Raw genomic sequence first — 13,391 nt, 5'->3', positions numbered from 1 at the left:
TACAGAAGATAAAGCGCACACCAGAAAATACACAAAAGCAAACAAATGGGGATTAATTATTATTTAAAATTTTTTTGGTCTGGCTCAACACCCTGGTAGCATTTTAGATAAGTTGAGGTTTAGTTTTTTGTTTTTTTGTTTTTTTTGTTGTTGTTTCTTTCTTTCTTTGTTTTTTTTAGGAAGAGCAGCATAGAGGGGGGCAGCACAGTGGCATAGTGGTTCATGCTGTTGCCTCACAACAAGAAGGTTGCAGATTTGGTTCTCAGATCTTTTTTGTGTGGAGTTTGCATGTTCTGCTCTTGTCTGCGTGGGTTTCCTCCCACCATCCAAAGACATCATGTTTAGGTTAACCGGTAACTCTAAATTGTCTGTAGGTCTGAATGTGAGTGTGGGTGGTTGCTGGTCTCTCTCTGTCTCTGTGTGTTGGCCCTGTGATGGACTGGTGACCTGTCCAGAGTGTAACCTGCCCTCACCCAGTGTGAGCTGGGATTGGCTCCAGCACCCCCTGTGACCTGGGAACCGATAAGCGTTTCAAGATGAATGAATGAATGAACAGCACCGAAGACATTATAGTAATCTAATGTACCGGAGTTTGTACCAGTTTTTATGAATCAGATTGGGACATGAAGCACCTCCATTTGGAAACATTAAGACGATAAAAAACCTTTGTAATAGCTGTTATGTGCCTTTGAAAGTTAAAGTTTTTAATCAAATTAAACTTCAAGGTTTCTCACTTCACTCGCTGTGCTGAAATGGAAAGGAAGTAGAGATTGATATGACTCTTTTCGTTGTATTGGAGGTTCCACAATCAGAACTTAAGTCTCATCTTTCATGTACAAGACTGAGATTGTCAGAGAAATGAGAAGCATACAGTTGAGTGTCATCAGTATAAGACTGATAACAAATATAGTGTTTCTGTAGGATGGAACCAAGACTGAAAAACTATGGACCCAGGACAGAGCCTTGTGGTACTTGTGGTCAGATGTATAGTTAACTAGAGAAATGGTGACAGCACTGTCCTTTAAATATGATGAGAACAGATCCCAAAAGGCCAATTTAATTTTTTCAGGTGTCTAGCTAAAAACAATGATCAATGGTATTGAAGGCAGAACCTAAGTCCACAAGTACCAACAGAGAGTTTGTTTGAATAAGTCTTAGTTTTGAAATCATTAATGACATTAACTAGAGCAGTTTGACACTGCTGAAAATTCCACACAATGAAGGTAACTGGGGTTCAGGATCACTGAGTTAACTGAGGGGGGATTTTTGGGGCACATACAGAAGTAAAATACTTTCTTAGTGTTATGTAATGCCTCTGATCACATGTTTATTACCTGCCCACAATCACACTGTAAGATGAGCAATTGAAACCTATAAGCAATTAAAATAATACACTTCATGAGCCCTGTGTTGTCATTTTCTGGTAGTTTAGATTGCAAGATTGCTCTGCTGTGTGTGTGTGTGTGTGTGTGTGTGTGTGTGTGTGTGTTTCTGCATTCACACGCTTGTGCATGTGAAAGGGGAGAATGGGCTGTCTCCCAGGATGTGCAGCGAGCGCTTTATTAGAGCGGTAGTACCAGTAAATCAGAGCTCAGCTCTTCCTGGAACTGCTGCAACCTTTCCCACTGAGCACTATTACTGAACAATCATAGGCTAGCCATGATAATTAGCAGAGTATCTATCCTTTCAACCCTCCTGTCGCCCCCCATCGCCTCACTCTTGTCTGTCTCCGCATCATTCTACCCCTCCTCTTCTTAGAAATGTCTGGTGGGTGAGTGGGCAAGGCCAGGCGCCCGCTAGACTTTATTTTGCCAGAGGACATCTTCCATTACCTGCCATAGTATTTGTCTTTATGTTGGCTGGAGTGACAAGTCAGCTCATCTGCCCACACTACCAAGAAAACATTGTGTATGATGGGACATCCAAGAAATCTTCTGGAGCTTGGGCGATTACTTAAACACAGACACTCGTATCCTTCCCGAGGAACAAAGGGCGACAAAATCTGTAGTAATTCTATTGATGTGCACAATCTGAAAAAGTTTTCTGGGTTGCCAAAATCAGCCCCAATGTCAATCAGAGAGGTCTTTAAGTCAGCAGGAGTGATATCCTAACGAGGACAAAAAACACTTTATTTGACTGCAACATTTTTCTTAAAGTGGAAGACAATCAACCGATTTTGGTTTTAATCCAACTATATATGACTTTAAAGTCCAACAGGATTGGAGTCAGTCCTTATAGTTCTGGTCATTAATGGGAAGAAGTCATCACGGCTAGCATTCCTAAGCCTGCATAGCCAGTGTTTCTGCTGAGTAGGATCATTAGTGAAACACCTTAATGTCTTTTCATGTAACCACTAATCCCTTCATTTACATTACAGCCCTTTTCCTCTCTTATGTTTCATTGTGATTATTTGTTCTCTGCGGAATGAAGACATTTTCTTTCCCCAGCATTCACAGATTTTTTTTTTTTTTTTTGGGATTAAAATTAAAGGTGAAATAAGAGCAGGGGCTCTGTGCGAGACGCAGATCTATTGTGTCTGTTAATGGGCTCCACTTAAAACTTAACATAAGTTAGTGCAGTTAAAAGTGCAGAGCGTGTAATCAAAACCTCTGCCTTCATAGGTAAAGAACAGACAGTTGATGTGACTGTGCGCAACGCAGAGAGAATGAGGGATAGGCGAATAGTTTGCACAGCTCAATGGAGCGGGACAGGGACGGATGGAGGGGGTGACAAGACTTTCTTGGTTAAAGATTCCCTATCTGATAGTGACGGCACTTTCTCCCTTTCTTTCCAAGGCCAAGCGGCATCTGGAGTGGATTTTGTGCTAGCAGACACCGAGGAACATGATTACATTCGGCTAACTGCGCTCTAAACTGATTATGCATGTGCCAAGCTAATGGACTACATTTGCAAGAGGAAAAATAACATCCAATCAATCTCAATTACCGCCAATTGCACCGGCCCCTGAGACAAGGAAGGTAGCCAGCTAACCCCCCATGCTCCTCCCCTTTCCCCCAACCCCTGACTGGAAGCTGAGGCCAGTGGCTGGGCCTGGCGAGGCCCCACCCATTCTGTCTGCCCAGAGCAGCAAAAGGGTTTGTGTTGAATTAGTTCCACTCATCTCACCTCCACACAAGCACATAGGCAAGCTCCGAGGCCTACTGTTGGTCCTATGACAGCTATCGTTTTATATTACTACAGTGGACTCTCAAATTCAGATTATTGTATACATGAATGGAAGGTTGACCATCATACTACTGTCAAAGGAGCTGTAAAACCCAGATGGTCCACGGGAAGAAGAGAAGGTAAAAATTTGTTTCAAAGTGCAGGGGCGAACACATGGTGCTCAAAATGGGTAGCTCCCAACTGAGCGCACAGGAAGACAGCATCACCCCCTGCTGTGTGGTAGTCGATGTGGTCAGGATGACTTGCTGGATCTTTCTGTGGTCTTTTGGAACATTCCAATGCATGGGGTAGTGGGGGTGATATTTTTAGAAAGCCCTAATATGGGCCGCATACCACAGACTCTCAAATTATCCCATCCAACTTAGCCCTCAGTTTAAACCTTCCTTTTTAATTCCAGTAATTACAGGCTGCAATTTATATGGAGCTGTGCACACAAAAGAGCCTGTTTAATGCAAACCAGTTTGATTTGGGTGAAGTGTCCTAAGCATCTCCCACATCTTACAGCCTGTTTATGCTGACTTGATGATTTATTTTCTCCCCAAAAAGGTTAAAAATTGTGCTATTTGCATCAGATTTCTTTGGGGAGGAATAAATGAATGGTGATTTTCCTTTTTCGTCCTTGCATAATAAACCAAGTTGGGTTTACAGGCTTGTGGGCCGCTTGTAGGTTTCTGCCTGTCAGTACCTCCACCAGGGCCATAAATCCGGCACAAAACGAAGACTGTGACATTGTCAAGTAGGGGGCCAGAGCTGCCAGAAGGCCTGACAACTATATACAAGTTGTCCCCTAATCGAGTTTGCAAGATATAAAATATTGTAATCATTCCTGACAAGACACAAACATCTCTGTTTTTTTAGTAGCATCTTGGGTGAGGAGTGTTCTCCTCGTTCTCCCGTAGTGTTCTTAGGTTGAGAGTACAGGTGATTTCTGGACAAATGCACACACTGTTACTCAGAAGATCAATTGGTTTTAAGAAATATGGAGCCATCTTAAGAGGCTTAAGTCATAAAAAATGATCATGCCTGGATGTGTTGTACATATTTAATCTCCCACAGCCTGAGCAGCTGTATGACATATGTCTCTTCTTTCTTAAACTTGAGTAAAGGGAGAGACGGAGGAGGAAAAATGTTTCTTCATCTTAAGGGCTCAGAAGAAAGGTAAAAGGCAAAGGCAATGTAATATAAAGTGTATCTTATCGCGTGAGACCAAACAAGGCTCTTCTCTCAAAGGTGTGAGGAAGTGTGGGAGTGTGCCAGTGCTTATTTTGGTCAAGTGTGACACTGTGATTGGAATGCAGGCCACCAAGTCCAACAGCTAAGGCCAGGAGAGGATGACCATGGATTGGGAAGACAAAATAAATAAATCATTTATTAAATTATGTATTTTACTGACTGAAAACATTCCCAGGTTACGATGCACTTTGTATGCATCTATAATGAAATGAAAATGTTCTGTGGTCTCTCTTGTCCTGATGCAAACCAGTATAACAAACCAAAATACATATTCTACCCATAACACCTGCTGTATCCCCTGGTGCTCTTTAAAGGTTACACTGGGAGCATCACACCTCTTTAACAAAACACTGACAATTGATTTCTTTCCCACTATTGTTTCAGTAGAAAAACTTTGTGGCCATGCCTGGGGATCTAAGGAACCATTTATACAGCTATTTAATGGACATTCACATTAGTTTTTAATGTAATTAAAAATGCTATGTTTTGAGCTACATATTTTTCACATGCCTCCTAATAAGTCCTCTCCAAAAGAAGTCATAGTGCAATATACTTAGACTCCAATACAAAAGCATCAAGTTCCCTAAGTATTCAATGATATCTTCCTGTTTACTTTTAAGAGTAAAAAATGCACGTTGGAGTATAATATTGTAAGTATGTTGTGGTGACTCACAGAAAGTAGGTGTTATCAGTGTTTGTATGCCTTTTCTTGTGTGTTGTATGTTTGCGTGCATGCACAGCTATGCCAGCTTGTGTTAAGCGCAGAATGGTCTTAGCCGCAGACACACAGGATAGGTACCTAAGTGGAATCAGTCCTGTTAGATTTATGGCCATTTGTTCTGAGAGTGTTCATCCATTGGCTATTATGGAATGATTAGAGGAGAAGGTGAAGCTCCAAGTCCAGAAAAAATCAATACGGCTGTCGAGAACGATTCAGCCTTTCCCGCTCCAAGGAGTATTAGCACCAAACCTCTGTCTCCTCACACTTCTTCATTCCTCTCCAAGTGATTCACCCCTAGGCCTACAAACCAGCTTCACCTGCCATGTTCTTCCCATGGCAGCAGCGTGTCCCCCTCTCTATATGACCCATTCATTCTTTGGGATAGCAGCCAGCAGTGCTGGCACTGACTTATAATACACTGCATTTACAGTGTATTATAAGTCAGCAAGGAAATGATTAGGGACACATTGTGTCATCCGTGTAAAATCTGAAGCTCACTTTGATTATGAATATTCCCAAATATACTATTTCTGATTGTCATATTATCAACATGACATGTATAACACCTCAAATATTCAAATTCTATAGACACCATAAACATATTACAGGCTGGCTATCATGTGACAGTAAAAAGCTGATTGTTGTACATCAGTGTATCTGCTACTGATATCCCACTTATGTGTCCAGTCTCCCATTTATGTATACATTGAGTGATATGATGATTGTGGTGCAATGTCAAAACAAGGTTGCGTGGGGGTGTGATCAGGAAGCTTGCGGATCACTAACCTTATAGAGTTTAAGGCTGGCCTCGTGGCGGGAATTGACAGTGTGCATGCGCAGCTTCTCCAGGCTGTTAGTGTAGTAGTCGCAGGCATTGCACTTCAGGTGCACCGGGTTGCCTATCGCCACACATTTCAGGCGCCATTCGTTACCTTTGCCACCTTCTTTAATATGGGCCACAAGCTGGTACTTTTGCACATGCTTGTCTGTTTTGCAGTGCAGCTGGAAGTTGGCCTTGAGCTGAGTGGTGTAGTGGCACAATTTGCACTGGTGAGAGTCACCCACCACAGCACGCCATTCCTCCTCTGGGAGGCTGCGTTCAGCTCCCATATGCATGCCAAGCACATCCAGGTTGTCAGTTGTAAAGCGGTTGCACACAGCGCACTGAAAGAGTTTGAGGGAGGGATCGCTGGTCTGGGATAGACTTTCTCCCAGGGTCATCAGTTCCTCAGACACCAACTGCCCACTGCCCAGCCGCACATCCATAGGCATTTCCCCACCTACTAGAACATACAGAGAACAAAAGGACAGACAGAAAGAAATTAGGAAAAGGGGATAGAAAGGTATTTAGCAGTTTCATACAGTTTATCTATGTTAGACATAATCATAAAGGTTACACCCTACATTATGGTTAGGTTTTCAAAGAAAGCATCTCTTAGTAATTTACTTCTGTGCTTGCAAAATTGCTCATATTGAGCATGTGAGCAATTTTTTATTCCTAAAAATTAATGCATTATTTTGGTAACACTCACAGTATCCCACGTAAAGTGTGGCTTTGAAATTGTGAGACTGCTTTCATTTTGGAAATAAGAAAGTCTGCAGATTTCCACAGGGACCAAACCCACTCACTGCCAGAGAATGAACATACATGTCTGTCTGTTTGAGCTGGTGCATGTTCATGGCCTGTCTGTAAATCAACTCCAGAAGCCATAAGCTCCACAGAAAAAAAAACCCAAGTTATTTTATCATTACTGAAGAACTAAGGAGTTCCCAAGCACATATTACCGTAAATCAAATCCATCGCCCTTGTTCACTGAATATAAAAAAAAAAAAAAAAAATCCACTTCTCTGCTTGGATTCTTCTGCGTCTTTCTCTCCAGATTGCCTCTAAATCAATATGGACACCTACCAGATTAATTCTGCCTGGTACTGAGTCTAAATGCTGGAGGGAGAGGGGGGTAAAGCAAGCACATATCCTATGACACCAATACAGAAATGATGTCTATTCAGTCTGGGAAAGCTGACTTTAAAAATGAATGCTAAAAAAAAAAATGAGGTATGAGCAGCAGAGTTTTTTCGCCTTTGCTTGCTGATCTTTAATCTTTCGCTGCCCAGACTGAGCATGCAAGCTTGACCCCGCCTGGCTTTACACTAAATTAATTCCAGCAGGTCCTTTTTATTTATTGCTGCAGTATGCAGCCTGCTCGTGGACTTTTCTCCATTACCTGAGTTTTTTATAGCCAGGAGAGGGAGACCTTTGAGAAGCCCTCGGAAATCACTCACAGACCCTGCTCCCCAGTCATACCTCCTCTACACTCTCTCTCTTACAAACACGCAGACCTTCTTACACGCCCAGTTGCTATCCCAGTCCTGTCCTTTCCTGCACCTTACATCTCTCATTTCTACCTGACTTTCATGCGCAATTACTATGCGGATTTAATGATTTACCACAGGCCTGGATACTATTCCTCACTAAACCATAGCTGTTCACCATTACATCAAGACTCTGACTTCTCTGCTTTCACACCGGTTCCTTCACAGTTTAAATGAAACAATAATATTGTGACTGTACATCTGTAGACCAGTGCTTACATTTCTAAGGTTGCCAGTGCTGTTCACAAGTTCTGAGACAAAAATCTGCCTTGTCTTCTGTTGTAGCCTATGTCACACAACAAATTACCAGTACAAATCATACTTCCACTCCTTTCCTGCACTCTAGCCCACATCTTTTTCTCACTAAAGTAGCTGAGTCTTGAGAATGAGGATTACCTGGAGGCTGAGATCATATGAGCCCATTATTTGTTATCCATCTCTTGGAAATCAAACTCAAAAATCAAAAATCTACTGTGAAAGCTTGAAAAAAGACCTCTCACATTAGCTCCATGGCCTCCTTGTGATGCCAGAGTTTCTCAAGAGATTCACTGAGCCTTATGTCTTATAGTTAGAGTCAATATCAAAGTGTTGATGTTGATGATGACTGCAAGAGTTTCTTAAAGTGTCATGCAGGATGACACCCTTGTAGTTTATGGGTGTAGACTGTGTAATCATGGCCTCCCTTGAAACATGCTTATTACAACTCACCTAACACGAAAATGAACCAGATGGCAGAAAGGGGGAAAAAGAATTAGTCACAGCAATCAACTTGTGTTTGTGTCTGTGAACTGGTGACAGTTTCAGACAAGTATGTGCAAACTATGGGGTTGTAACTGCCATGCCAAACACTCTGCTGTGCTGCTGAATTACCCACACTGCCCTCTAACCTCCCTTCTTCAACCACGATAAAATTTATTGCAGCAATTACAAAGTTGGAAAAAAATGGGGAACTCCAGTGGAGAAGCAACAGTTTGGGGATAATGATTAAAAAAAAAATGGCGCTGGCTGCCTAATGTGAGGACAGAGATTGAGATGTAAAAAGGTTTGGATCTCGGTACTCGCCTTTTGGAAGGAATATTATGTGTCACTGAGTTATATTCATAATTCACTAAGTCAATTATCAGTCTTCAGAACACTACTGTCATGTACACTATAAGTGAGACACAGCATTTATGTGAGCAGAAGCTATCAAGTCAGACTCACCAAGTGCAGGGGCCAAGGCAGCCATGTTGGGATCCAGGTGGAAGCTCCCCATCAGGAACTGGGCCTCAGCTCCAGCTGGGTCTATCTTGAGGCCTGGTGGAAGGCTCATGTTCTGGGTCAGGTAATATTGGTAGAGCTCAGCCTCCGACGGTGAAGGCATGGCCCCCAGACCAAGTCGGCTGTGCTGCATCTGAGTCACATTTTGCTGGAGCAGCATCATATTGTGCATGTGCTTCTCACTGGTCATGTGGATGCGCAGGTTCCGTGCCACATTAGTCTCGTAGTCACATACCTCACACCGCCACATTGGTTTGCTCTTCGGCTTGGTCGGAGAGGGGGCCCCACACGGTCCAGCCATATGGGTGGAGGACTGTGTAGGGTGGTGGTGGGGCGGGTGATGGCTACTGGCCTGGGTAACTGAGGGGACAGCCACTACCCCTGCTGGGGTATGTCCAAACACCTGCTCCTGCGCAGAACCTATAGAGCCTCCATTCTGCAGTGTCTGCATGTTGTTCAGGTGCTTGTCTGACTGCATGTGGATGCTGAGGTTGCCCTTTGTGGTGGTTGAGTAGTTACACACCTAAAAAATATGTGGTAATAAAGTGCATGCATACATTACTTTCAAATACCAGTTCCTATTACACATAAGCCTAGATAATGAAGCCATAAAAAAAAAACAGCAACAACCAAAAAAGTCATTTTTGCTACACACCTCACACCGGAAGGGCTTGTATCCACAGGTATAGCTTTCTCCACGAGCCAGACGAGGGTGGCTCTGACCACTGCTGCAGTAAACACAGGAGCCTCCAGAGTCTGGGTGTTTCTCTTTCATGTGAGCCTCCAACGTCTGCTGGTACTTGTAATGCCAGTTGCATTTGGGACACTTCAGTGTCTTACACGAATTTCGCGAATGCATCATGGTCATGTGACCACCCAAGGAGCGCGAGGAACCCAGTACAGTATCACATTTAGGGCATTCTACTCCACTTCCTCCAATGCCACCAGGTCCATGGTTCTGCGAACACTCACCCATCCCTGTCACGTCACAGGAACCCCCTGGGAGAGGGTGCAAGTGACCATGAGATGAAGAGTGGAGGTGATGATGATGGTGGTGCATGTGGTGATGGTGCAGAAGGGCTCCATTTTCCTCCTCTCCCTCTGCGGGGCAATCATTTGGTTCTGGAGCTGTGGCACTATCTTGATTGGCACTTTCATCAGCAGCAGCATTGGAGGACAGAGGTGAGGAGGAAGTGCCAGCAGTGTCATCCTCGGTCCTTCTGACGGCAGCTGCCGCCATTGCCAAGGGAACACTGGGCCCCTGGCAGTTAAAGCTCAGAAGGAGCTCTGAGGTCCTCCCCCCACCATCTGCAGCTGAAGCCTCTTCCTTGACAGAGGAGGAAGTGGAAGCAGGGGCTTTGCTGTTGAGTTTGGAACTGACTGCAGATGTACAGGCAGAAGGCTGGAGAGTGCTACTAGGCATTAATAAAGGAGATTTGGAAATGCTTTGGTTTGAGACAGCTGGTTCCCCCGCTTCAACCCCGCCGCTGCTACTGTTACCACCACAGGCCACCACAGTACTTTCTGCTCCCACCTCATCTTCCTCTTCACCTAACAAAAGTTCCTCTTCCTCCAAGCTCCTTATCTGGCTGGATAGGTGCACCTTGTTTTCATGTCCCCCAGTGTCCCCATCCTCTCCCTTGCATGCCAACTCTCTCTCAGAAGGCTCCTCTGTTCTCCCTCCCTGATTGAACAGGGGACTGGAGTCTTTGGCAGAGCCTGGGGATGAGGTAAGAGTGGATGCTTTGGAAATGCCAAACCCTCCAAGAGAAAGGACTGAGCTTAGTGGGGGTTGTTGCTGCTGCTGTTGCTGGAGGCCAGAGTCAGAGTCTTTGTTCAGGAGGTTCTCACTGCCCCCACTGCTGCTTCCAGGCTCCAGATGGACACCACTAAATGTACCATAGAAGGTCTGTCCAGAGTTAATGGGGAGCAGGGTAGGTGGCAGAGGAGTGCTCTTATTTTTGGGTTCCAGGAAACTGATGAGGGGCTCTTTATCTTTCCCAATGCCCTGGATAATGGCAGATGCATGCTTGTCCCCTAGCAGTCGTCGTTCGTCCTCACACAGTGTCATGCGGTGATCATGGACGGCATGGGTGGCAAAGGAACGCGCATAGCCAAAGGACAGCTTGCAGAGAAAACACATGAGGATGGGCTTACCCTTGCCATACAGGGCTAGCCCATCAAATTTGGAGAAATCCACATTGTTGGGAACATCTTTGGATACACAGGACTTCTTGGCAGACCCATCGCTGTTCAGGTAATCCTTGTTGCTTTTGTGCCGCACATCGAAGACACGGAAACTGTGCAGGACAGGACTGAGACCTGCCATAGTTGAGGTATTGGGGAAACCTTGGTCTGAATTGCCAAACCACTTCCCGAAGGACGAGGCTATGTGGAACGTGTTGATGATCTGAGGGTAGACCGAGGATGAATTCCCAGCAGGTTCCCCCAGTTTTCCCCCACTGGCAACAGAGTTTGTGGGAAGCAGGCCAGGTACCATGCCCCCACCACTTTGGATCAACTGACTGAGGCTCTCTACGATGTAGGCTGAGCCATCTGGCTGGTAAACTATCTCTCCAGCCAGGTTCTCAACGTCACTACTCTCCTCTTCCTCTTCCTCCTCTCCTTCCTCACTACCACTCTCGTGCGCTCCCTGCTGTCGTGTGGGCTGATGTCGCAAAAGAGTGGGCATGCCCCCTCCCCCTGAAGTCATAGGCACCCCAGGAAAGGGTTGAAGACTTGGAAAACAGCTGTCAATCTCCATTTCATCTAAGTCCTCAGATTCTTCCTCTTCTCCACAGCTCACTCCCTCTTGCTCTTCTTCCTCAAAACTCTCTCCTCTAGGATGCAGCTGGCCTGTGGCAGAATTATCAACGCGGGCCTGGGGTGATATCTGTTTTGGCTTCTGCTGCTGAGACTGTAGTTCTCTCACCGCGTCATGAGGTGCAGCAGGGTTTTGGGGTTGAGAAGGGTAGGACGCAGAGAGAGACAGAGGGTCCAGGGAAGGCGCCTGGTTGGTGCAAGGGACCTGTGAGCTAGAGTGATCGTTCCAGGGCTGTGGTGGTTGCTGCTGCTGGGAGGAGCCGGGCCCATCGTCTGTCCCAGAAACCACGGGAGACTCACAGCTGTCCATGCTGATGCCTACATGAGGCGTTCATCGCATCCAGGCCTGTGGAGATACAAATAAGGTGAGCTATGAGGTTTTGTTTGTTTAAGAGATGTTTAATTTAAACATACATCTAGATACCGTACACAAACCCACAAACTTATCATTTACCACATGAGATTTTTAATGCACACATTCATATTACTATGACCTGTAAAATCAGAATCAGAAAATATGAAAGGGAAAACACATACAGGAACTTGAAAAGAATAAAATCAAATGTTCAGTGTATTGAGTGTGAGGCAAAAGTCTGAGATATAATTGGAAAAATGACACTGTGCTCATTACACTAGATTAGGTACTTAAACACAATACCTGAGACAAGCACTAATAAGCCGTCTATGATTCATCTTCCTGCCATATCAGGAAAGTACCATCTTTTATCTTCACCTTCCAAACAACACCCCTAATCTTATATTCTGCAAATCCTACATCCGTTTTTAATTAACTTGCAGTCAGAAAAAAAAAAAAAAAGTAGAAACAGGCTAACTAAATGGATCAAATAGATTCCTTGTGAGATAATTAGACACTGAGAAGCCACCCATCAGCACATTGCACATTTACATAACTGGAAGAAAAAGGAAAAACTGCATCTAAAAAAAGCTCTTATCAGTATCTTCTCCGTGTTGTGTACATGTAAGAAGAATAGAATTCATGTGCATTATTGGAATAGATTTATATGGAGTCTAATAAGAGCAATAAAAAGCTGTCTTTTCTATGAGCCCAAAATACATAAGCTGGGTAGGGACTTCGCTGCAGCTGTGTTTAGATCTTGTATCCAATAACCTCTACGCTCAGCCTGGTTTCAAACACTCCAGCCATCCTCTGCTTCTGAAATAATAAATGGGAGTTGAGCTTTTGGGAGCCGGCCATGCCCCGAGCATCTGAGAGGCCCAACACAGGCTGCAATTTAGAGCACAGAAGAGATAAAATGATAGCGCAAGATACTGCTGAGCTAATAATTTTATTAAAGGGATGCAGCCAACATTGATTAAAGGGGGCAATCGGGCTGAAACCAATAACTTTAGGCTGCCCTTTAACCCACTAGCACTGAATATTACATGAGCAAAGTTTCCAGGCACCACGCTCACTGCCATGTCCCGGTTGATTAGCACATTCACTGCTTGCTCTTGATTTATTTACTTATTTACTTAGGGATGCAAATTTCAGCTGTGATCAGAATAGAGTCTACCCCCACACCCTAACATATTAACCACTGAGGGGTAGGAGAGATTGATAATGTCTGCCTGCCTCTTCCTGAATGTCTGATGAAGCTCATCTCCCACACAACATACCTGTGACTTCTCTAACCAATATGTTTCACGCCAAACAACGACAAAAAAGCCCTCCTATTTAACTTATATGCATATTTTGATTTTAAAACGATCCATAACAGAAAACAAGCTAATATCGTGGCGAAGCAAACAAAGGTAAAATGCACTATAAGTGTAA

General features: G+C 44.3%; 1 protein-coding gene across 4 annotated transcripts in view; it reads right to left on the bottom strand.

Annotated features, from left to right (window-relative positions):
• zfhx3b (zinc finger homeobox 3b) overlaps positions 1-13,391 on the bottom strand; it is a 136,141-nt gene that overhangs the window by 78,872 nt on the left and 43,878 nt on the right. For 3 of the 4 annotated variants that reach the window (XM_029498476.1, XM_029498479.1, XM_029498477.1), the window contains exons 2-4: positions 9,429-11,942; positions 8,717-9,296; positions 5,927-6,423 (exon numbers count right to left, since the gene is read on the bottom strand). In XM_029498476.1, coding sequence (XP_029354336.1) covers positions 5,927-6,423; positions 8,717-9,296; positions 9,429-11,906 — 3,555 coding nt within the window. In that variant the 5' untranslated portion in view covers positions 11,907-11,942. The remainder of the gene's footprint in view (positions 1-5,926; positions 6,424-8,716; positions 9,297-9,428; positions 11,943-13,391) is intronic. The other variant, XM_029498478.1, reaches the window with a different exon arrangement.

Source organism: Echeneis naucrates, chromosome 3 (assembly GCF_900963305.1).
Source record: "Echeneis naucrates chromosome 3, fEcheNa1.1, whole genome shotgun sequence".
NCBI classification, from domain to species: domain Eukaryota; kingdom Metazoa; phylum Chordata; class Actinopteri; order Carangiformes; family Echeneidae; genus Echeneis; species Echeneis naucrates.
The sequence above is the reverse complement of the archived record's forward strand: the minus strand, read 5'-3'. Positions and strand labels throughout refer to the sequence as shown.